Source organism: Sorghum bicolor, chromosome 3 (assembly GCF_000003195.3).
Source record: "Sorghum bicolor cultivar BTx623 chromosome 3, Sorghum_bicolor_NCBIv3, whole genome shotgun sequence".
NCBI lineage: Eukaryota > Viridiplantae > Streptophyta > Magnoliopsida > Poales > Poaceae > Sorghum > Sorghum bicolor.
Genome location: NC_012872.2, coordinates 7,876,288 through 7,902,570, shown reverse-complemented (window position 1 = coordinate 7,902,570; position 26,283 = coordinate 7,876,288). Strand labels below are relative to the sequence as shown.

At 42.4% G+C, this 26,283-nt stretch overlaps 3 protein-coding genes across 3 annotated transcripts; all 3 read left to right on the top strand.

The window, feature by feature from the left end:
* Positions 11,456–16,485, top strand: LOC8070413 (putative E3 ubiquitin-protein ligase SINA-like 9). Its single transcript, XM_021457871.1, has 2 exons — positions 11,456–11,742; positions 15,685–16,485. Exons 1-2 carry the CDS (start codon positions 11,479–11,481, stop codon positions 16,081–16,083), a joined length of 663 nt encoding a protein of 220 aa, XP_021313546.1. The 5' UTR covers positions 11,456–11,478; the 3' UTR covers positions 16,084–16,485.
* Positions 21,368–22,274, top strand: LOC8070412 (E3 ubiquitin-protein ligase SINA-like 10). The gene is made up of 2 exons (XM_021456093.1): positions 21,368–21,514; positions 21,585–22,274. Exons 1-2 carry the CDS (start codon positions 21,368–21,370, stop codon positions 22,272–22,274), a joined length of 837 nt encoding a protein of 278 aa, XP_021311768.1.
* LOC8070411 lies at positions 24,548–25,525 on the top strand. Its single transcript, XM_002457410.2, has 2 exons — positions 24,548–25,162; positions 25,247–25,525. Exons 1-2 carry the CDS (start codon positions 24,548–24,550, stop codon positions 25,253–25,255), a joined length of 624 nt encoding a protein of 207 aa, XP_002457455.2. The 3' UTR covers positions 25,256–25,525.

Genomic DNA, 26,283 nt, shown 5'->3' with positions numbered 1-26,283 from the left:
GGTGGGCGACACGCGGGACGCGTCGCGCACGTGCGTGCTCTCGCGGCGGTGGCTCGGCCTATGGAAGCGCATCCCGAAGCTCCGCTTCGCCTCCTGTTATCCGACGGTGTGCACGGCAGCCTGCAGCGCCGCCGAGCGGCACGACGCATTGAATCGGCAGTACATTTCCTGCGTCAACGACATCCTTGCCGAGCGGTGCGGCGCCGCATCGGACCCGGACTACTACTACTACTACCCCGTTTCCTCCTTGTGCGACGTCCTTGACCTGCGCACCAATCATCCGGAGGTGTCCATGGCCGCCGCCATCGCCACCGAGCTATGCGACGCACTGGAGCTCTCCACACTGGAGCAGTTCGTTTCCTGCGTCAACGACATCCTTGCTCGGCGTGCCCAGTCGTCGGAGTCGGACTGCGCCATCGAAAGCCTGGCCATCTCTTATACCACCACGGCCACGGGCTCTGGTCACAAACCGCGGGAACAAGTCACGTCGGCATTCGTCGATGCTGCACAAGGGTGGATTCAGTACGCTTTCCGACGACACGGTTTGAAGTCCTTCACCATGGACCTGCACGGTTTGAAGTGCTACCTCGTGGGCGTGGGCATGCACCTAGAGTGGAAGGAGGAAGAGGAACAGGAACTGCAAGGCAAGAGCAAGACACCAACCCCCGTGGTGCTTCTTGATGAGCTTCCTAATCCTCCTCCTATAGGGATGGAGACCATGCATCTGGCATTAGGCGGCGCAAGCGTCCGGCTCCCTGCAGCTAATAATAACGCCATGAAATTCGCATCGCTCGTGGACCTTTCGCTCGAAAAGATGATGATCACCAATGGCGGTGCTCGCCTCCTCGCCCACCTCGTGTCGCCGGCCAACTGTCCGAACCTGCAGAAGCTACGCTTGAATCAGCTTCGGCTTCCTGACGACGATGATTTCAATGATGAAGAGATGAAGCTCGAGTCTAGCGTGCTGTCAGAGCTGTGGATAGACCATGTCAACCTGACGACGTCGCTGGAGTTGGCAACTCCCGGCCTCCGGATTTTCCACATAGACCACTGCTTCGTGGAGAAGCTTACGGTCTCGGCTCCGAGGCTGGAAGAATTTGCGTTCTTTCGCTTAGGATACCCGCCTAGGTGCCTTGAGGTTGGTGGCGATTTGCCGTGCGTGCGAAGCCTCAAGATCTGTCTGCGGGCATTCCGCAGTTGCTATTCCGGTTGCACCTTGGCTCCTGTCTTGGCCGCCGCAAACGAGATCAACGTACGCCTCCTTGGCCAATGCATCTCAATCACATCTCTTGACGTGACTCTGAAAGGTCAACAGACATCCAAGACAAACGTGGACATTATAAGAAGTATGGTACCACAACTCCCTCAAATCACATCTCTGACAGTTAACGTTTCTGGTGATGTGTTTCACCGATATAATTTTGGAACTAGCGTCGAAAGCATCCTCACACGATTCAGCAATCTAAGAAACCTCAGCCTACATTTACCCCGCTTCCGCTTCATCCGGGAGGTGAGCACTACTTATCCGACGTTTCATCTATGGGCCCTATTTCTTTTCCAAATTATTAAAGATACGTTGGTTCCTCTCTAAAAACTAGTACAATAACCTTTTTTTTTTCTGTTCATGTATTGCAGGATTGCCCTGATCACCCAGGCCATTGGATATCTATGGCTCACCTGAAGCGAGTAGAGCTTACCGGATTGTCAGCAACTGAACTTTGGTTCGCCAAAGCCATGTTGGCAAGTGCCAAAAGACTCAGCGTGATGACTATAAGTTTTACTGCAGAGTGCTGGAAACAAAAGCACAAGATGGCTGCATACAAGCAATTGCTACATGATGAAGGAATGACGACTTCCCACAGTGGCGAATTTACGCTTACCTGTCGTAAGCAATCAACACAAACTTGTAAAATGTGAGGTGGACGAAATAGAACTTCAAAACCTTGTTCTTGTGTTGCGGGAAACACAAAAAAAAATGTTGTTTTTTTTGTTTGATTGCATTATTGTGTCATAGTAATACTCCATCCGTCCCGAATTATAAGACATTTTAAGTTTATTGATCTCAAATTTAACTAAATTTATATAAGTATAACTAGATTCTTGATAAATTATATTTTTATAGTATATTTATTGGATGACATAAATCTTTCTAATATTTTGTGTAATTTTGGTCAAACTTAGATCCTTCAACTCTAAAAAAAATAAAATGACTTATAATTTTGGACATAAGGAGGTATTCTTTTCAAGGGTGTTAATATGTTTTCCGTACTGGGATATTATTTGGAACTCGCAACTCAGAACTGTGTTTCATTTAGTTTGTCTCATTTTGTCAGCCTGTCCAAGATTGTTTGATTTGAGAGCTCATGATCTGTTGCCAGACCGCAACCCATTCTTGACATATGGCCTGCCATTCCAAGAAGGGGAATCAATGTTGCCTTCCCATCCTAGCCAAGTCTTGGTTAGATGGACTCGCATTGTAGCTTCATCATCAGCTTACTGGGAAGACAGGTCAGGTATATATGTGCTCGATCTAGTCAGCAGCTTATTGGGGAATCGTGGCTATATGAGCATCTCCAAGAGATTACTAGCCAAATTTAGTAATTTAGTTACTCTCTAAAATAGATTTAACAAAAATATATTAAAGTACTCCAACAGACTCTATAAAGAATGGCTAGTGAGGTAGGCTATTCAAAAGTAGAGAACAAATAAGATGGGATGGAGAGCTACTAAATTTGAAGAATCGTTTATAGAGTCTGTTGTAAATGCTTTTTCTTCAACAATAACTAAATTTACCTTTAGAAAATGATTTGGCTAATCTCTTGGAGATGTTCTAAGTCAATGGGAAATCAACATCATGAATCTCATTGCTGCTCCTGACCTGCTTTAGGAGAGCAGCCTGTTTTATCCTACGAGGAGAATTCCCTCTGTTGCCTTGCGTCCCCCGGATTGCAGATGGCGCTCAAAGAGAAACTTGTCTTTTAGCGCCAACACTTCCAATGGAGGGGAAAAAAGTCTATTTCACCCTCTCAGCTATTGATGATTGTCTACTTCACCCCCTCACATATAACACTAGATATTCTACCTCTCAAACTATTGAGAACCGTATAATAACTCCCTGAGACGGTTTTCAATGTGGTTTCGCGGACTTGGCATATTAAAAAGTCTATATATAACCCCTAATATATCAAGTGTTGACTACATAACCCCTCAACTATAAAATTTAATATTATAGCCCTTAAAGTATCCAATAATATTCAAACAAACCCTCTTAGTTGATCTTGTAGGTCTTTTTTGACATTGTATCCCGACACATTGCCCTAAGTACCCATGCTTGTGTGCATGCCATATTTTCTACCTCCACCTCCTACTCTTTCTCAAGACAAAGTGGTTCTCATCGGGAGGTGCCATAATCCCAGGAAGAGTAGGGAGAGGGAGGCGGGCAATAGGCCTACGTGCAAGTATTATTGCCTACATGCAAGTATGGGTGCTTAGGCTAGTGTGGTGGGATACGATGTCCAAACGACCCTACAAAACTACCACGGAGATCATTTGAATATTATTAGATATACTTTACAGGCTATAATATATAATTCTATAGTTGAGGGGGTTATCTAGTCAACTCTTAATATGTTAGGGGGTTATGTAGACCTTTTAATATGTTATATCAGTGAAACAATTTTTAAAACTGCTTTAGGAGTTATTTATTTAGACAGTTTTCAATTATTTAAACTGTAGAATATATGATTTTATAGGTTACGGGGTGAAGTATACAAGCACGAATGGTTTAGGCAAGGTGATTCCGTTTAGATTTTGTGGATACTATTTTGGATTTCTACTAGCAGTTTTTTTCTACTTTCTAGTCTATCTGTATGGTTGTATCTTGAAATGTTCCTCTCACTGTATTGTTCTCTTTAGTATTTTTTAGTAATAAGTTAAAAAGATTAATGCAAGTTTTTTGTGAGATGGTCAGAAAAAATCTATGATTTTCTCACAATAGCTCTAGGTTGTTAGCTTATGATAGCCTCTGATTTTTTTTGACTGAAACTGGAGGGATTTGCACCCCTACAGGAATTTATTAAACAAAGTAAAGAGCAAACAGTCGTTTAGGTAAAAGAAACCAAAGCAGAGGTAGGGGAAAGAAACAAGGTACAAGCTGCGTGAAGGCAGAGTTAGGGAACCAAGAAAAAAAGAAAAGAACAAAAGCAGCAAGACTACTAGAAACCAAGCTAATCTAGACTTGCAATCCATTGCTCAATTAACGGGAAGTAACTCCTTTTGGCCCTCATCAACAACAATCGGCATTCAGCTTTGAAATTTTGTCTTGCAGTTGGCAGCAATGGGGCTATCTGCCTGAAAATTAGATCATTCCTAGATTTCCAAATTGTCTAGACCATCAGGATTATAACTTCCATGAAGAACGGTATGTCTAGCTGATCCCTGAAGTTTTGCAAGTTCAGAAAGGGGCTACTTGTTGCTGTACCTACAGGTTGATGAAGCCCCAACACTGAATTGCAAATGGGCACTCAAGGAACAGACGTTTTAAGGACTCTTCTACTGAACCATTGTAGAGCACACAGGTGTAATCTTGTAGGACCATATTCTTCCTTCTTAGTATCTCTCTCATGCTTACCCTATCGATTAGAAGTAGCCAAAAGAACACCTTATGCTTATTTTGGCAGGAACACTTCCACAACCATCTAAAAGCTGGGTGAATCACTTGGTGTCCTTTCATATGCCTGTATGTCTTTTTGACTGAGAAACTGTCAGAGCCCCAAATGTATGATCATTTGTCATTGTCCTCAGTAAAGTTTACTCCGTCAATCATGTTCTAAAACATTAGTAACTAGGCGTGGGCCTGCTGTGAAAGTGAAATAATTGCATATGCTACCATTCCTCTCAAACTTCACCAGTTTCATTGTTAGTGCTAGTTTAAGCTATGTGTTGTTAGTTTAAGTTATGTGTTTCGCCAGTTCTACTTGCATCTGTAGCTAGCAGGCTGATGATTTATGATTGCAGTTGCTTGCATATGATGTGCCTCTCCAATAACCAGTTGCTTTGAAATGTAGAATATAAAGATGGACATAGACCGGTAGTACTAGTAGTACTAGTGGTACTTGTAAATGTTTTTTGCCCACTAATTAATCATGGGGCAGTGATAGTTGAAGTTTATTTTCTGTGTTGTGCTTGAGTTTATTACATATGAGTATTGGCCTTAGGCCTTTTATTTTATGTATATGTAATAATATAATTTCATACATGTAACACTAGGTGGTTTCTTGGGAAGAGCTTGCTAGGAATTTTTTGTTGGAAGAGGAAGAAGAATATGAGGAGCTATTCTTTGTTCTTCTCTCTGCTATAATGCCCTTTCTCGACAAAGAGAAAACACCTGAGCATATCTCTTATCTTCCTAGAGCTAAAAAAGTTAAAGAGATCCTTGAAGGGCACAAGAATTGGCGCAAGGTAGAATTTAGGATGGAGGCTAAAATATTTAGAACTATAGCAAACTTTCTCAGAGCCGAGAACTTGCTACGTGACACACGTGGTATGAAGATTGAGGAGCAACTGAGACTTTTTATGTTCATGCTCTCTCATAATGCAAGACCAGATAGGGTAAAGAAGGAGTTTCAACATAGCATGAGACAACGCATAGGAAAATAAATGAGGTCTTCGATATCATTCTAGCATTAACTCAAAGATTCACCAGACTTCCAAATCCAAGCAACACACGTGAAGATTACATGTGACCCTAGATTTATGCCATTCTTTCAGGTCAGTTCATACATACAATACACTTTCCTTAATACCATTCCTAAATACATTCCAAATCTTTAGTAATTTTTCTTACATACAAAATTACATAGGTGCTATTGATGGTACGCATGTCCCAATCGTAATTAGACAAGACAATGCTAGTCCCTATAGAAATAGGAAGGGAACACTATCACAGAATGTGATGTTTGCCTGTGATTTCGACCTGAAGTTTACTTTCATCTCATCTAGTTGGGAAGGATCCGCATCTAATGCAGAAGTGTTGTGATCTGCTCTTGGCAAGGAATTTATTGCGCCGTTAGAAAAACTATATATTGTAGATGGTGGATATGCAATCACACCATCATTCCTTGCTCCCTACTGAGGAGTTAAGTATCATCTCAGTGAGTTTAGGAGACATGGCCAGAGGGGAAATGCATATGCCAACTACAAGAAATTGTTCAATCATTGGCATGTGATTCTTCAAAATCACATGGAGAGGGCCTTTAGGGTTCTCAAAAAGTAATTCCAATTCTGAAAGTGGGGATAGATTACTCAATTGAATCTTAAGTTAAGATTCCAACAGCTGTTGCTATGTTTCACAACATCACTAGAGGATTGAATGGGAGTGGAGTGGTTTGACTTCCTACTTGATAATATCAACACATCAGATTATGTCGACATGCCAAATGGAGACACTAACTATCCAAGTGAGGCCTTGTTTAGTTCCAAAATATTTTGAGAAATCGACACTGTAGCACTTTTGTTTGTATTTGACAAATATTATCCAATCATGAACTAACTAGGCTCAAAAGATTCGTCTCGTCAATTCCGACCAAACTGTGCAATTAGTTTTTATTTTTGTCTATATTTTATACTCCATGCATGTGTTTAAAGATTCGATGTGACAGGGAATCTAAAAAATTCTGCAAAATTTTTTGGGAACTAAACAAGGCCGAGATGGAATCAAACCATGGAAATATCCTATGAGACGAGATAGCCCATTAGATGTGAGCTGCCTAGTAGTGTTAGGAATGTAATTTATGAGTTATGTATTTTTGTAATACATTCTGTAATGCAACATTCTATAATAAATTCTCCAATACATTCTACAATATGTTATGAGTTATGTATTTCTATGTGATGCAACATAGTGTAATAATTCTCCAATATATTCTTTAATATGTTATGAGTTATGTATTTCTGTAATTATTTCTTGCAGCAATGTCGAAGGAAAGGGCTACATGGAACTCTAGATATGAGAAAGGGCCTCTTAACATTATGAGGGACTATGTGAACATCGTTCAGGGGTCAGAATGGATGGACCGGAGAGAGTTGGAGAAGTATCTCAGATAAGTTTAGCCAAATGTATCCTTTAGCACGCTTCACAAAGCAATAGCTACAAGAGAAGGAAAATGAGCTAAAGGTAGGCGATACATGTAGCGAGAAAGGAAAGTGGTGTTGGTTGGAATGACTCATTGGCCATGGTCATTGCGGAATCAGAAAAATAGAAGAAACTGGTCGGTGTAAGATTTTTTTACTAAACCAAAAAATTGTTGCTATATTCTAGTTTTAAGCACTAACTATACTGTTGTCCTCGTATTAAATAGGATAATGGAAAAATGACTAAGTTTCAGAAGAAGTTGTTTCCTTTATACTAAGACTGTACATTATTGTATGCTAGTATGTTATTTGAAACTTCTCTTTAAAGATTACACGATGATACTTCAAAATTTATAGTATTGGTGTAGTGTTTGAAACATGGATAGATTGATTTCTTCCTATAGTACATATATGTAAAGTGCCTTTTTGACTGATGTATGCCTACAAAAAATGGCCATGTTTGAAACATAGTATGCCTATAGTTGAAGTATGACTGTGTACTATTTTTTGCATAGAAAGTATTGCTATAGGAGATCTAAACTTCACATCAACTGAGCACTTGCAGGATGCTCCCTCTAGCTACTCTTGCTGCTCCAGTTGCTCTCACTGCAGTCTCTGATAGCACAGGTCTGTACTCCTTTTGATGGGCTAGACGTCTCAAGTGCACACAATGAAGCTCAGTTTATAGGAGATTCTATGCAAAGAGCAAGTGGTGGGAGAAAGCGTAAGGAAAGTCTTGGTGCTGTTATTGATGGTTTTGTGCAGTTTAAGAAGACACAAACAAATAAAACCATAAAAACTTTCGAGGACAAGATGAACAATTTTCAGCTGACAAGTGTCTCGTTGAAGTTGATGCAATGCAACTTACTGATGTGCAGAAGGCTTATGCTATGAACATCTTCAAATCTAAGCTGATAGGGAGGTATTCATGAAAATGAAAAACAAAAATATTCATTTGATTTGGCTCAAACAGGAGATTAGGTAATACTTAGCTGTCAATGAATTAGTTTACTTTGGTGTGCCTTAGCTGCTAATGTTTTTTCTTGTGCTTACTTGCAGTGCTAATCAGTGGAGGCAATGTTAGTGGAGACAATATTTGAATTGAGAAGAAAAAGACAGCTGCAGTCACTGTATCTAGATATGGCTTATTAACTCTCAAGGAAAAACATGAACAATTAATAATGTAGATGCATGACTATCAGTACCATAGGGACTCTCAAGTCTAAATATTATAGAAAATCAGCATTTGTTCTAAAAACTGTGGGAATGAAAAGTTATAGAAAATTAGCAGAGAACCAAAGGAGCTCGGCTTGACCCTCACAGCCTGGCCTGTAGTTAACCTGCTATGTTATTGCTAAAAAAACTTGAAAATATGTGACCTGTCTGGTTTTAGTTTTAGTTTTTGTTACTTGCATGCTTAGAACTTACACAAATAACATATGTTATCTCCTTAATTTTGATACAAGACATATGCCAATTTATGAGTGTGTCAAATTGATATTTGACACAGAATGTGTAATTAGTTCAGTGTCAAGTATTGAGGGAACACTTGCAGAATAAAAAATAAAACACAAAATCTTTTTTTTTTGAAAAATGCTGGTAGAAAATATAGACAAAGTACAAGTGAAAAAAAAACAAAAACGAACAAACCAAAAGGGCCACAAAAGGGCCAAATGAGGGATTTAGGCCCTCAAGGAAAAAAAGGCAAACAACCTAAACCATAGGCAAAATTTCTCGTAAAAGTTTGGCTCCCGCACTACACCAAAGTCGAGCCTCCTCTTTGATCTTTGCAATCATCATTGTCCGTTATTTGTATTTGTGCTCGAATGTCCTTACATATCGCTCTTTCCAAAGCTCCCATGTGACAAGAAGTGTCATCGATCTTACTAATTTACGTGGAGAAGATGTTGACATCCCAATCGAACACCACCACTGGACCATAGAATCCATATTGTTCCATCCTTGCTGGTTAGGAAATTTTCCATTGTTCCAAGAGCGTATTGCTTCCAAAAAAATCTAACCATTTACTAATAATAAACTAATATAGATGAACATAGCTGACAAAGGATCCTATACAAATATAATTGTGCATTTGTGCAGCTTAGACTGACTCCAACAACGGACGCATACCGCAACCCATCCTCAAAATGGGTAGTCTACGGTAGTTTAGTGGCAAGAAAACACAAGAAAACACGCTCCAACAGAGTAGGCAATCACATTACCTATTTTGCGTCGGAGGCTAGGCGGAACACAAATATGCGTTGTCTGTATGTCTGTTTGCATCTCTACGCAGCGCCAGGCCCACCACCACGACCGGAGCTGGATCCACGCGACGGCCGCGCGGCTGCTCTACCTCACCGCGGCCAGCATCGAGGGCAGCACGCGACCTGAAGAACTCGCTCCGGCGTCGCCGCGGAAGGAGAAGACACGAGCGCCCCCACTGCCGCCGAACAAGGACAGCCTGTGCTTGCTCCAGATCCATGGCCGTGGAAGGTCCCATCGTCGGTCACGTCTGCTCCAGAAGCGGTGGCCGCGAGAGCGAGAGAAGTCCCTAGCGCCGGTGGCCGCGAGCTGCTGCTTGTCCGGGCAATGAGATGACGAAGGCACGCTGCCTGCGGACGACGACGGCATGGTGGGCCCACGATAGGGAGAGATGCCGGAGGCGAAGGCAGAGACCTTGAAGAGGAAGGGGAGGTCGCTGCCCCATCTCGCGGCGACGGTGCGGCCGAGTGCGGCGGGGTTGAGGGCGAGCGAAGGTCGTAGCCTCTTGGCTGTTGGAGAAGGCAAGCTTTTGGGTTCGTGACCCTTTCTGTGCGTGATGCAAACCGTAAAATAGGTGATGTTTTTAGGTCCTTCTTGTTGGAGACAGTCTTAGCTTTCAAACTTTGCGTCGACAAAAGTCTGACTGTCAAAAACTTGTAGCGGAGAAATAATCGGTATATTTTTTGAAAATAGAGAGAGAACTATTACTCTGTAGCTACTACAAAATAACTTAATTTTTTAGTCACTTTGAATTACGATAATTACTATATTAATTTACGAGTTACTAAGTGGTTTACTATAATATTATAGTAAATATTCTCATATGTTATAGTAACCTAACTATCATATATATATATATAATCATAAATTAGTATATAAAATTATTATAAATAAAGCTGGCTACAAAATAACTTATTTAGGCTTAGCTATCAACGTCTGGGTGTGGCATATTTTTGGAAGAAAAAGAAAAGAGAAAAACTGTCTCACAATGTTGCCTTGTTTATTTGGCAAAAATTTTGGGTTTTGGCTACTGTAGCATTTTCGTTTTTATTTGATAAACATTGTCCAATCACGGAGTAACTAGGCTCAAAAGATTTATCTCACAAATTACAGATAAACTGTACAATTAGTTTTTTATTTTCATCTATATTTAATGCTTTATGCATGCGACCAAAGATTTGATGTGACGGAGAATCTTGAAAATTTTTGCGAACTAAACAAGGCTGTTGGAGAAGGCAAGCTTTTGGTCCGTGACCCTTTCTGTGCGTGATGCAAACCTTAGAATAGGTGATGTTTTTAGGTCCTTCTTGTTGGAGATAGTCTTAGCTTTCAAACTTTACGTCGACAAAAGTCTGACTATCAAAAACTTGTAGCGGAGAAATAATCAGTATATTTTTTGAATATAGAGAGAGAACTATTACTCTGTAGCTACTACAAAATAACTTAATTTTTTAGTCACTTTGAATTACGATAATTACTATATTAATTTACGAGTTACTAAGTGGTTTACTATAATATTATAGTAAATATTCTCATATGTTATAGTAACCTAACTATCATATATTTATATATATAAAATCATAAATTAGTATATAAAATTATTATAAATAAAGCTGACTACAAAATAACTTATTTAGGCTTAGCTATCAACGTCTGGGTGTGGCATATTTTTGGAAGAAAATGAAAAGAGAAAAACTGTCTCACAATGTTGCCTTGTTTAGTTGGCAAAAATTTTGGGTTTTGGCTACTGTAGTATTTTCGTTTTTATTTGATAAACATTGTCCAATCACGGAGTAACTAGGCTCAAAAGATTTATCTCACAAATTACAGATAAACTGTACAATTAATTTTTATTTTTATCTATATTTAATGTTTCATGCATGCGACCAAAAATTTAATGTCACGAAGAATCTTGAAAATTTTTGCGAACTAAACAAGGCCGACTGAAAATTTTTGCGAACTAAACAAGGCCGACTGAACATTACTCCTCACAAGCTTTTGCCTCACATTCCTCTTCAGCTCAAGCTCCTCTGCCCTCTCACATCAAACCGTCCTGGTCGCATCTGCTTCGCGGCCGCAGCGGCAATGCCACCGCGGCACCGTGAAAGGAGGGGGAGAAGCCTTTCCAGCGCGGAAGAAGAGGGAGGCGGGACGAAGACGTCGGCGACTTGCTCCGAGAAACCGGGCCAGGAACGGCGAGCGCAAATGGCGGCGGAGATGGTCGGAGGACCAAAGGAAGGTGGAGAAGGAGACGCGGGGCGACCGGACAGCGAGATCTTTGCTAAGTTGGACCCCCGACTTCTTGACTGTATCATCTGCTCGGAGCCCCTCAGGCCGCCCATCTTCCAGGTGATCACCACACGCACCATTTGTTGCATCTGCTGCTAGTATACTACTTCTTGCTGCTCCATTTGTTAAATTTTCCCAAGACCTACTTGCTTCTTAATGTTGGTGGTACCCGACATTTTGCCAGTTCTCCTTCCTAAGAATATGCGTAAAGTCCCCCTCCCCCACCCCGACAAGTGTTGACAGTGGCCTGGATAGCTCTGGAAATTAGTCGGAGAGTGCTATACTTTGCTCACCTGATGATTTGGGTATGATGGATATTTGACACAGTACAAGTCCTTACATTTGTGGTCTTGATTAGGAAGTGTTATTCTGGATGTCATCTATATATCATTTTGGGCAGAGATGATTGGCTCTGGTCTACAGTTTTGGTTCATTAAACATTACCATTACCATATAGGGAGAAAGAGAATACCCTGGAGGGTTATGCGAATTCCATTCTCCACTAATTTTAGTTTGTTCCAAAATCCAATCTAATTGATAAGCAGTAGTAAATTATCAAGTTAGATGGATTTTTTTTTCTTTAGCCTTATAATTAAGGTGAATACATCTTCTTGCATTCCCATAATTTACGAGGCATGGTACCTCAGTGGATTGACACTTCGTTGTGAAACTTGCTTGATTCGATATGTGGGGGGAAGTATGCATTTTGTTTGCTCTCCTCCCTAAGAATATATGTGAATTCCTTTACCAATGCTGAGACTGACCTGGATAGCACTTAAATGGTAAGAGGGGTAATAATATTATTTGGCTCATTTGATGATATATGATGACGTAGCTTGAAATAGTACAAGTTCTTAATACATTGATCTTGGCTCTAAAAAAAGATAATTGTTTTTTTAGATTGGGCAGTGAGCAAACATGATTGGCTCTGAACTTTAGTTTTGGTTCATTATTGAAGAGGGGAAGAAGATAACACAGGGAGCATTGCCAATTCTACACTCCACTAGTGTAGGTTGGCTCCAAAACCCAACTAATCTTTAAAGAATTATTACATAACCGAGTTAAGAGTTTTGCTCCAGTAGGCCTTCCAAAAAAATTGCACGAATCTTAAAGCAACCTGGTAATTAATTCAATTTTAATTTTGAAATGGGTAATGTTTGAATCTGGCCCTACCCATACCCGATCCAGATCCAAGCCCAACTTGCACAACTCTGAACCTAGATTGGCCATCGTGTTTCATTTTCCTTCGTAGGCCGCATTGTGCGCTATGCAGACGGATGGGAGGATGGCAACTCCATCCAGCAACAGAGGGTCCTCCGTTGTGCTGCTACCCGCTGCCCCAACAATAGCTACTCTTAGTTTTGGATTCATATTCAAGTAATTTAAGACATGTAGGTGCAGGTTTTGTTTTGGCTATGTAAATTTTAGTGGTTTGGGTGTGATTTTTTATTGGTATGGAAGTACTAGATCAATTTATTTCTATGGGGCTGCCTTCTTCAAATTCACATAGTAGTTCTAAGTCTCTGATATATAGAAGAAAAAAAAGTGTCAAAATTCAGAGCTTATATCCTGGGGAAAATAAGGACATGGATTCTGAAATTCATTCAGTTTAAAAGCTGCAAGGTTCATTCAGTTTTAGAGTTGGTGCAAGATATAGACGAACTCATGTTATACATGATCTTTACATTTCCATCTTAGTATGTAAAACATATTTGCCTCTGCTCATGTTGTACAAGCTCTTTAAAATTACTGATTATCAAACATGGAAATATATACAAATACTCCTCCAACAGGAAATACTGAGGTAGGTCAATAGTGATCCAGCAGGAAATGGTTTGCCTTTTCATTTATGATGAAAGCACACGGAGAGCACATCTTGATGCTGTACAAAGGAACACTTGAAATGAAAACCTATCTGATAAACTTGATAAAGATCATTTATACTTCTACACAACAAAAGCATCTGCAGAACAGTACAGCTCCACCTAACCTGACAAAAATTAGGAAATGATTGTTGTTCGTACAAGGTATGCTCATCTAGCTAAACAATCCAAAGAGACTACCAGCAAAGCCAAATTCCAAGACAAAACATGGCTTCACATTGTTTAGTTGGCTTGCAGCCACACCCATATTCCACATTGAGGTTAGGTCCAAGAGCTTTGTGTAGGGCGTAATTCAGAGTAGCAACCTTCTCCAATTTGATTTCACTTGCGCCAGCGCCAGCACCCATGCCTGTGATGCCACTATCCACTCAGTCAACGTTGCTGCTATCCACTATTACCAGGAGATGGAAGCTCCCTGATAGCCTCATTTCAATGTAGTAATAACATATAGTCAACAGCATACACCTTTGAACAGATTGCACAACGTCCTGCGATTCAGTTGAGAACAGATAGGCCTGTTGATGAGCATGATCGCACAAGAACATGATGTATCATGATCATATAGACTTTGTCCATACTTTTTCCTTTATGTCCAAAGCCGACGGTTTCAGATCAAGCACAATTGGACCTTGCGTCCCCACTGCATGCCTGTTCAGATATGAATGCCGAGGCAAGAAAATTCAATCTAGTATGGAGAAAACATGAAACACAATTGACAAACGATTACACAGTATAATCTCTTATTAGTAGAAAAAAATCACACAGAAGGGTTACTATAACTTATAAGAAACAGAAATAATATTAGCCACCTAGAAATCCACTTCTGAACCACTGCACGACCTAAAGCCAAACCCTTTTGCTTATGCAAATGTCAATATTCTCAAATTAGAACTTCTCACTCAGTAGAGGCTCAATAAGAAAATTCGCTGACATTACATCATGTCAAAACAACACACTCAAATCTCACAAATGCTTAGCCAAACTTTTTCAGCCATTGAAGGCAAAAGAACTCCATGCACCTGACCCGAGCTGCAAGTTTAGCTTAGCCTTAGTGCTTGTGTGATTATGTCCATTGGCAATGGTCTCCCCTTGCCGCTTTGCCTCTCGTGGAGGCACCCCATTGTGTGGCGCAGCGCAGCTGACAGCTATGGCGGCGGCCTTCAATTCGATGGCACTGTTGTCAGGGCACAGTGAAGGAGGGTGGAGATGCAGCGGCAGGGCGATGGACCTAGACCCTATCGCTGGTGGCGCCACTGCCACCAGCCGTTCGCACGGGCAATGCCCAATCTAGGTTCAGAATTATCAGATAGAAACCATTAGGTGGGCTACTAGGGCTGGGTTTGGATTTTGGACACAGGTAGGTTGCTCATTACAAAATTAATTAAAATAATTGTCAGGTTGCTTTAAGATTCGTGCAATCTTTTTTGAAAGGTCCACCAGAGCAAAACTCCCAAGTTAAATTGAAGTGTTTTCTTTAACCTTAGAAAATAAGGTGAAGGCATCATCATGTCATGTGTACCTAGATGTTATAACTTATAATCCATATACATCAATGGAATGGCATTTCACGGCATAAGGATCCTTATTAGAACTTTTCTTCCATTTAGTTGCTTGATTGCTGCTCCGCTGGTGGTACGTTGTAGGATCCCATTGTCAGGAAGTCAGAGCAAGACATACCTCAATTTTCCGTAAGTTTGAGTACACAGCTGATGAGCTGCGTATTTTATTTTGACCTTGTGTGTTCTAGACTTAGTCATGTGTCATATAGTTGAAAGTATTATGAATAAAAAAACTTGCCATGTGGGACCCTCGAAGAAGCCATTGCGTGCCTTTTTTTTCTTAGGACATGTATCCACTCTGAAGACAAGAAAAAACTTGCCATGTGATGTTATGAATATATTTTTGAGAGATGATTTGTGGTGTTTTTATTGTGATATTTTTATATAGATTATTTTCTGTTTGTATAAAAGCAGGTATAGATTCTTCTCTGTTTGAAAGATGTTTGATGAAATGAAAGCACTAAATATGCATTGCTCTCTTTTGTGTATCCATTCCAAATTTCTGTCCTCTTATCATTTATTTTTTGTTTGAATAACGTGCTGATTTTGTTCATCTTCAGTGTGAGATCGGGCATGTTTTGTGTTTTGTCTGCCGCGGAAAACTTCGCTCCAACTTATGTCCCACCTGCTTCCAAGCAATTGGCTTCAACTGCTGCTTTGCAATTGAACAAATGACCGATGCTGTCAAGGTGCCATGCTCAAACTCATATTTTGGATGTGACGAGTACATCACATACTACCAGAAAGAGAAACATGAGAAGACATGCATGCATGCTCCATGCTTCGCCCAGAAGATGGTTGCTCATTTGAAGGATCGTCGGCATCGCTTCTCAATCATTTTGTCACCGAGCACAAATGGTCTCCCACAAACTTCCATTATGACAAGGCGCAGAGGATTTCCATCCCACGGCACAGCCGGTTCGTGCTCCTGGTCGGGGAGGACCAGTCCATGTTCCTAATGGTGAACAACTGTGTCCACATTGGCAATGCTCTCACCACGGTCTGCATCAGGCCCCATGAATCTGGGTCATGCTATTCATCCAAGATCTCAGCCGTCCACCGTGCTGAAGCTGACAAGGGGAGGTATGTTTTTCAGATGGATCCTCATGTGTCCAGCAGCTCACTTCATGGTGGGGTTCAGCTGGGAAGCAGGTTCTTCCTTCTGGTGCCTCGTGCTCTAGTTGATGATTCGACTGATGAACTGACAATCAACATTTGTATTGAGAAGATCAAGTGTGCTGTGCACCGTTGATCGCGTAGACATGTTGGTAAAAAGTGGTGGCCTCAGACTTTTGGTTGTTGCAACAACTGGACTAATGTTTGGGTAGTTGAATCTTGAATATCGTTGGTACAATTTAAAAGACTGAAGAAGCATCTTGAGTAGCTACTATGGCTGTGGTAGCAGAAGTTCCTTACCCATCACAGCCATGAATAGTTTCTCCTTAACTGTTCAACTGCTAAATTTGCGAGGCACTGAACGCCTTATGGTTTTAGATGGACCTATCTATGCTGTGATACTGTTTGTCTGTTTAGCCAGCATTATGTTGGGCCGCTACCATTCATGGGCAAGCTCTGAAGTCTGAAATCATGAAACTGTGGTCGATATATGTGTGACATTTCTTATTTCTGGTTGGTTTCTGGCTTTCTCCAGTGGGTTGCACGGCTGTGAATTGGTAGCAGCAACGTGCCAGCGTAGTAGAGGACCGGAGTCCGGAGGCTTCGCCGGCCACGGCCCCTCAAGGACGCAAGCATCGCATCGTATCCTGACTCCCGAGGCCCTGCCCTACTTGCCAGTTGCCACTGCCATGTTGCAAATTGCTTGCTCCGCCCCCGTCGTCTCAACAGGTAGTGTCTGACTCGTCACGTCTTTCATGGGATTTGAGATAGCAGTGCTCGGTGCTGCGTCTTGCTATCTCAAATTAGGTTTAAAAGATTTGTCTCCTAAAATACATATAAATTATGCAGTTAATTATTTTTTAATCTATATTTAATGCTCTATGTACTTGTCCAAACGTTTGATGTAATGAGTGAAAAGTTTTTAGATAAGAACTAACCAGGGCCCTCTCAAAATTAATATCGTTTTCTCTTTTGAGGAGTCAAATATTTTTAATTTTAATTAATATTATATTTATAATATATATTTAATATCAGTGGATACATCTTTGAATTTGGCACTTATATTTCAACTATTATAGGACTTTCGTTTGTATTTGACAATTATTGTATAAATATGGACTAAATAGGCTCAAAAGATTTATCTCGCAAGTTAAAGATAAACTTTACCATTAGTTATTATTTATCTATATTTAATACTTGCGTCTAAAGATTTAATGTGACGGGGAGTCTTGAATTTCTTTGAAACTAAGGCATCGGGCCTTGTTTAGTTACAACCAAAATCCAAAAACTTTCAAGATTCTTCATCACATTGAATCTTGCGGCACATGCGTGGAGCATTAAATATAGATAAAAAATAACTAATTGCATAGTTTGCTTTTAATTTATGAGACAATAATTACCAAATACAAAAGAAAATGCTATAGTGTCCAAAAAAATTTCACCAACCTAAGTAAGGCCTTGTTTAGTTCCCTGGGTAAAAAGTTTTTGTGTACTGTAGCACTTTTGTTGTATTTGACAATTATTATCAAACTACGGACTAACTGGGCTGAAAAGATTCATCTCGTAAATTACACACAAATTGTATAATTAATTATTTTTTATCTATATTAATACTCCATACATGTAAAATTCGATGTGACGAGAAATTTTAAAAAAGTTTTTGGATTTTGGGTGTAACTAAACAAGACCTAAGGCACCTCAGTTTATTAGGCCTTGTTTAGTTCAACCAAAAACCAAAACTTTCAAAATTCCCCGTCACATCAAATCTTATGGCGCATGCATGGAGCATTAAATATTGACAAAAATAAAAACTAATTGCATAGTTTACCTGTAATTTATGAGACGAATATTTTGAGCCTAGTTAGTTCATGGTTAGATAATAGTTGTCAAATAAAAATAAAAGTATTATAATGTCAAATCCAAAAACTTTTCGAATCTAAACAAGCCAAAAACTTTTCAAGACTTCTCGTCCCATTGAATCTTGTGACATATGAATATTAAATATAGATAAAAATAACTAATTACAGAGTTTACCTATAATGTAAGACAAATTTTTTGAGCCTACTTAGTCCATAATTAGACAATAATTATTGTAACCTGAAAAGTTTTCGCAAGGAACTAAACAACGCTTTAGGCCTTGTTTAATTCCTCCAAAAAATCCAAATCTTTTTAAAATTCCCAGTCACATTGAATCTTGGGACGAATGTATAAAGCATTAAATATAGACAAAAATAAAAACTAATTGCATAGTTTATCTGTAATTTGCGAAATGAATCTTTTGAGCCTAGTTAATCCATGATTAAATAAAAAAACTAATTACATAACTCGTCTGGAAACTACGAGATGAATTTATTAAGCCTAATTAATTTATCATTAGCACATGTAGGTTACTGTAGCTAGGATTAAAAGATTCGTCTCGTAATTTGCAACCAAATTGTGTAATTAGTTTATTTTTTATCTATATTTAATACTAATGCATGTATCTAAATATTTGATGTGATGGGTGAAAACTTTTTGTTTGTTTATAAATTTTTTTTAAGATTTTCCGTCACATCGAATCTTTGAATGCATACATGGAGCATTAAAAATAAATTAAAAAATAACTAATTACACAGTTTACATGTAATTTACGAGACGAATCTTTTGAGCCTAGTTAGTCTGATTGGACAATAATTGTCAAATATAAACGGAAGTACTACGGTAGCCAAAGCTAAAAAAATTCCCACCTAAATTTTGAAAAATGAGCACTATAACACTTTCGTTTGTATTTGACAAATATTGTCTAATCATGAACTAACTAAGCTCAAAAGATTCGTCTCGCAAATTACAGGTAAACTGTACAATTGGTTATTTCTTTTATCTATATTTAGTGCTTCACATATGTGCTGCAAGATTCGATATGACGGAGAATCTGAAAAATTTTGTAATTTTTTTTTGAACTAAACAGGGCCTAAGTCGTGGGTGAGCAAGCAAATATTGATAAAGGCCTTGTTTAGTTCACCTTAAAAACCAAAAAATTTTCAAGATCCCACGTCAAATCGAATCTTGCGGCATATGCATGGAGCACTAAATATAGATGAAAATAAAAACTAATTGTACAGTTTACCTGTAAATTGCGAGATGAATCTTTTAAGCATAATGACTTCATAATTGAACAATATTTGTCAAATAAAAACGAAAGTGCTACAGTTTCGAAAACCAAAAAATTTTCGAAACTAAACAAACCATAAGACAACACAGAAGTGTAGTACATGCCTATCCAAGAGACCAAAGGGCACACAATTGGATCCTTTTCGGCTCTCCCGCGCCAGCAACGCGAGCACGCGGGCAAACCAAAAAAACAAAAAACAAACAAGAAAAGAAAGAGGCGTGGCGCGAAAAATTAGCGCGGAGCAGGCAAAAAAGGGCGCGGGTGCTCAGGTCACCTGTTAATTTACTCCACTCACTAGTACCCTCTCATCTCCCCCTACTTTCATTTGCAGGTAGTACGTTCACATTAGCAGGTTCCTCTTTCTTATCCTCTCCCATTGTCTTTGAGAGTTTGCAGCCTCCGGCCGGCGAGGGGAGGCAGATTCAGTGACTTTGCTTAGGCAAGTCACGTTGTAACTTTCCCTACCATATCCACCGTTCATCCAAGATTGAAGGGCTGCAGCCGCTTTTAGTCTGGGTCTGGCTTCTCTCCCGCAAAGAAGGAGCGGGAGCTCGCGGCCAGCATCGGTGGCCGGCGCGATGGACACGCCGCCAACGTGGTGAGCGCGTGGCCAGCGTGGGCTGGGGCGGGACAAAGGCGCGATGAACACGTAGAGAGCGACACGACGAGCATGCGGCCTGTGCGACAGAACACGAAGAGCAAAGCTGCGAGAGTCGGGGTGGGCCTGGATCGCGGCGAGCGTGCAACCGTCGCGGAGGACGACACGCGATCGTGGGTGACCATACCAAGAGCGGCGGGCGCAGGACAGCTCGGCTCCTCCGGGCAACGGGCGTACCAAGATCGCTCCATCGCCTCTGTCTGCGTCGCCGGGCACGAAGCCCTCTTCGCGCGGCAGCTCGCCGTCATTCTAGAGTACCGCTAGGCCCACGACGGCGACTACTTCGAACGCTCGTTAGACTTACTGGACTCGTCGCCACTTTTGGCAATGCAACGAGTGAGTGTTGCGCCTGGCGGTTGGTGCCGTGACGGCACCCGAGCTTGGCAGCGACGTTCCCATGCTCGCAATGGCCACCCGCTCGCCGTGCCCTGTGCCCACGCCGCCCTCCGTGCTGGCCGCGAGCTCGCCATGCCAGCCCCACACGTTCGCTGTGCCGCCCTCCGCGATGGTGGAGCGCACTCGCAGCATCCCATGTCTGTGACGACGGCGGTCGCTCGCCGTGCAGCCCTCCGCGACAGCCTCGCGCCCTCGCCGCATGCCGTGCTCGCGATAGCCGCCTGCTCGCTGTGCCCTGTCCCCACACCGGCCGGCCGCTCGCCACGCTGCGCCACGCGCTGGCCGTTCACGCACACAGAGTTGGCTGCGAGGCGTGAGCGACTCCGGCCGCGCACGCTCGCAGCGCTGCTCCACCTGCGAGGCGTGAGCGACTCCGGCCGCGCACGCTCGCAGCGCTGCTCCACCTGCGAGGCGTGAGCGACTCCGGCCGCGCACGCTCGCAGCGCTGCTCCACCTGCGAGGCGTGAGCGACTCCGGCCGCGCACACTCGCAGCGCTGCTCCACATGCCGCCAATGGGACGCAGCAAGGAGGAGGCCCAGACGAGTAGCAAGAAGAGCAGGACTGCAGGAGATCGATCTCCTGGTCTGCCGGCTCTGGTGAACTGGTGGCACGGCGCAGGAGGCTGGAACAACGCAGCGCGCGGTGATGGAGTGCTGCAGCGGCACGGCGCGCGGTGTAGCTAGGACTTAGGCGATGCGGGCGCGAGGTGCGTGAGGGAAATGGGCGGCGACTGCTCCGTGTGGGGACTCAGCGTGAAAAGGTGAGGCAAGTTTTTTTTGGCCGTCAGATGCTGCTTGGACGTTGGATACACAGCCGAAAGTTACCATGTGACTTGCAAGAGCAACGTTACCGAATCTGAGTCCCCGGCGAGGTGGTTGGTTGAGACTTGAGAGAGTCCCCGTCGCCGTCTCTCCGATTCCGATGGAGACGGGCGAGCAAAAGGACAGCAAGAAGGCGAGAGTAGATCCGCCACCGGCTCCTTTAGTGCCGCACTGTATGGTGAGCATTGACATGGCCAAGCTCCAGTGCCCCGTCTGTACCCACCCCTTGAAGCCTCCCATCTTCCAGGTATGGCCGCTTCAGTAATCGGTCGCTTGTTCTTTGCATGCATTCTCTTGAGCAAGTCGAGCTTTTGCAGTGCGCCGCCGGGCACTTGGCTTGCGGTGCCTGCCATGGCCAGCTCGCCGACAAGGACCGGTGCTACAGCTGCGCCAACCCCGGTGGGTACAGCCGCAACTTGCCGCTGGAAGACGTCGTCCGCTCCACCAAGGTCTGGTGCCCCAACTCTCCATACGGCTGCAATAGCCCCATGATGATCTTGCACGAGATGGACGACCACCAGCGCAAGTGCCCACACGCGCCCTGCCGCTGCCCGGAGCCCGGCTGCGCCTTCGTCAGCTCGGCGGCGTGGTTCGGCTACCACCTAATGGTCACGCATTCCTGGCCCGTGAACAGCATCGGCTACGGCAAGGCATGCCAACTCCAGCTGCCGGAGTCAAAGCCGCGGTGCCTGCTGGCGGCGATGGAGGACGGGCGCTTGTTCGTCGTGTCCGTGGCGGCGCTCCGCGACAGCGTCTCGCTGGTGTGCCTCAGGGCGAATGCCGCGGCGGGGCCGCACTACACGTGCAAGATGTGGGCGACCGGGAGCGCGGCCGCGGCGTCCGGCAAGGTACCGACCGTCTCGGTGGAGATGGAGGTGCCGAGCAGCGCGGTGGCCACGGGCATGGAGGCCAAAGTCGCGGCAGCACTAGCTGTGCCGCGCAAGATGCTGCACGGGCCATCCAAGGAGCTGCACCTCAACGTCAGAATCGACAAGGTGCAGACATGAACGCGACGAATCATGCTGGTAAGAAATGGGCGATGTCGTTGTGTTTGGTATGTCAGGATTGGCTTTTTTTGTCCATGGAAGGACTAGTACTACGTTGCTCAAGAATGTTGGATGTACTGGATTAGCTAGGACTAGTAACTACGTACTCTAGTTCAGCAAGCTGCTCATCAAGAATGTTGGATGTACTGGATTTTGTAGTCCCTTTCACATGTTCCGCTGGATGGTTCGTCTTACCTCAAGTGCTGGCTCGCCAATTTCATTTATATTTCATGATGTTTAAATCCCCAATTCCAGGTATTAGAACCTAGCTAAGAACTGGACACAGGCATGCTGGTGAGATTGATGTCAACTTCTGCTGCAGGAAGTCATAGCTGTGTCACCAGAGACCAAATGTTTTGTTTGTCCAAAATCCTTTTGCGACTTAACGATCTGAGCAACTCAAATCTGCTACATCTGTTTATGGAGCTGAAGTTTCAAAAAATAGTTTCACCAGAGTGCTTATAATATGTTTGATGTATCCAGCTATTATCAGTGCCGGCCCTGAGTTTTTGAGGCCTGGGGCGAAAAAAAAATCAGGGGCCCTTTATACATATATGTAGATCTTGTTTAGTTCACCCCCAAAAACTAAACTTTTTTTAAGATTTCTCATCACATCGAATTTTACGACACATGCATAAATCACTAAATATAGTCAAAACCAAAATTAATTATACAGTTTGCCTATAAATCGCGAGATGATTGCCAAATAAAAATAAAAGCGTTTCAGTACCTAAAACCAAAAATTTTTGGAAACTAAACAAGGCCTAAGGGAATTTTTTTAGTTTTAACTACTGTAGCACTTTTGGTTTGTATTTGGCGATTATTGTCCAATTATAGACTAACTAGTCTTAAAAGATTCATCTCATAAATTATAGGTAAACTGTGTAATTAATTATTTCTTTTATCTATATTTAGTGCTCCACGCAGGCGTCTAAAATTCGATGTGACGAGAAATCTTAAAAAAAATTAGAAACTAACAAGGTTCTAGTTGTTGTTATTCTAGAATAAGAGTCTGATTGGTTCCCTTTGCTAAATTTTAGTCACTTTAGTAGCTAAAATCCAAACACACTGACAAAAAGAGCTAAAATAGTTTAGTTACACTAGTCACCTAAGAGTAGCTAAAATAGTTCTAGCTGACTAAAATTTAGCAGGAGGAACCAAATAGGGCCTAAATATTCTACATTGTAAGACAAGACTAAGCAGAAAAAATGTTGAATAATATTGAACAACGTTAAATATCATTCAGTACTACACCCAGGACTAAAAAAACTGAACAACATTGAAACGCAAAATACTAAACGATACTAAATTCTGTTCAGTATAACAGTTCGGAGATGTAGAATAGTACTTATATATATAAACTCATAAATACTTAATTCTATATGCAAAAGCAATATTCATATGTAACAATTTATATAAATATACAAATACTTTAAACATCATTGCATGGTTTGTATACTTGGGGGTGGGGCTCTGTCTAATTGGGGGCCCAGGGCGGCCGCCCCGTTTGCCCGCCTTCAAGGCCGGGCCTGGCTATTATCTAATATAAATCTTCTTTTGTCGTAAAAAAAAGTTTGTCATAGTGTTGTTTGTAAGTACTTCGTACATGCCATGGTCGTGTTCATGTGAGTTCCCTATCTACCGCCTTATCAAAAGATGCTTGTGGTGATTTTCAAGATGCTTATAAAAGTAGGTTTTGCGTGTGGAAGAGTGTGTGTATGTTGTGAGTGTCTATATTATACTAGGGAATGAACTGATTATTGTCCCTAAGATATTATCCTTCCCTAACAATCAGTTCATCCCTAAGAATAACACTTGTAATCTGCACACAAAAAAGAAAAAAAAATGCTGATGCTAATACCTTTTTTTGTGCATTGAAACCAAGGTTTTAAATCTCTGGCTATAGCTAGCCTTCGCTATCTCTAGCAATAGCTGTTTGAGAAGGATTTAGCTTTATCCCAAAAACCCAAAACTTTTCAAGATTCTCCGTCACATCGAATCTTGCGGCATACTCCCTCCATACTGAAAAAAGGGACGTCCTGGAGGAGAGACTTGATTTCGTAAAAACAGACGTCCTACACAGCTGAGGCATATCGTGGACGCGTTTGCCCTCCGAGCCGCCCGTTCGAGTGCGTCCGTTCGCGTGCTCCTCGGCAATCGCACGCATTGAAGCCGAAGCGAGCCGTTTCGCATTCACATGCATCGCCCGCCCGCCCGCAGTCTGCACCGCCCGCATGCTCGTCTCTCTCTGCCACCGATCCGTTCACATCGCCGAGCCGTTCGCAGTCTGCCGCGCGCTCGCCTGCACCTCTCCGCCACCGATGGCTTGTCGCGAGATCGCCGCTCGCCGCGCTCTCGCCGACGCCGGTTGCTCTTCGCAGGACATCGCAGCCTCGTCGGGATCCGTTACGCTGGAGGCGGCAGACTCCGTCGACATGGTTCCGGACTCCGTCGACATGGTTCCGGACTCCATCGACATGGTGCCGGACTCCGTCGACATGGTTCCGGACTCCGTCGAGTCTCTGTGTTCTCGCTGCGGCACGCTCCACGTTGTTGGTGGCGTATTAGGAAGAGATGCTTGCTACGAAGCTCGCCGGAATGCTCGGAGGTGTGGCCGTTGTGGCCTTCTTCACGAAGAATATGATATCCCAGTGAAGTTCCTCCATCTAATGGACAAGTTCGATTGCGAGTTCTACATTCCTGATGTCGATAAACTGGTTATGAGAGGTTCAAGCATCTACGTGACTGATGAAGTGTTGGAGAAGGTGGAGGCACACATCAGGAAGGTGCAAGCAAAAACCAACAACGATGAAGAAAAAATCAGCACAGATGAAGAAAAAAACAGCAAGGTATTGTAGTACTCCCTACATCCATCTTACAATGACGTTTACCAAGCAAAAAAAAACTAACTTGCATCCTCTAACTTGTATCAGGAAGAGTAGCAAGTGCCTCGGCTAGCAATGAAGGTTCACAAGGGATTTGCAATGGCAGCCTATCTTCCCTATCTAGTTTTTCTTTCTGAATGTGAGGAATCTTAATTTTGTTGCAACCTTTTATCTTCATTGCTTCCTTCAAAACAGTTTGTAGTGTCACAAAGATCCTATTTGCTCTCCATGGATTGTACTCCAAAAATGACTGCAAAAACATGAGAGAAAGAAATTAGATTATTTAAGCAGTCTTTGTTGTAATGAGACAAGGAATGCATTATCATGTAGTACCTGTTGAACTGCAGGAATTAAATCTTTTAATGTCTTAGCATCTTTCTTGTATTGAATTGCTTGAATTGCCCGAAAAAAGCCCAAATCTAGGATGTTAAAATCTGGAGAATTGGGTGGTTGACATATAAGCCTAATATCAAACCCATCTTGCTTAGCAATCTCACAAAATTGAGGATCATCCACTTTTAAATGTGATGGAGCATTATCCTGTTGAATGAATATTGGCTTGTTCACATCTTCTATTGGCCACTTTGCTCTAATTGCGGGCAGCACCTTATTTATCATGAAATCTCTTATCACCTCCCTTGTGATTGATTGAATTGGTTTGATTACTTCCGCTCCACGAAGACGGTTGTGGCTTCCTCTAATAGCTTGTTCAAAAGTGACTAGTGGAAAGCAACCTATTTTGCCATCAAACACACATTCACCATTTCTAAATCTTGGACGAGCACATACACACAAGAACATGATTCTAGGGATGTAGTTCTTGTTCTTGCAAGTGCGGTGTGGTTCATCTTCTTCGGGTAGCAAGTAGTACCTCTCTGATTTTTGAGAGAGGTAGAACCACTTCTCATCAATAAACACAAAGTCAAACAAATCCTTGAACTTTGGATCATCAAGCAAACCTTGGTCAATCATGTCAATGCACCACTTCAACCTAGTCTTCTTGTTAGCATCGGTAAGGTAAGGTTTGATGCTACTAGAGTGGCGCCTAAGCAAACCCCTTTTCAAATACCTTTGTATCCTACATT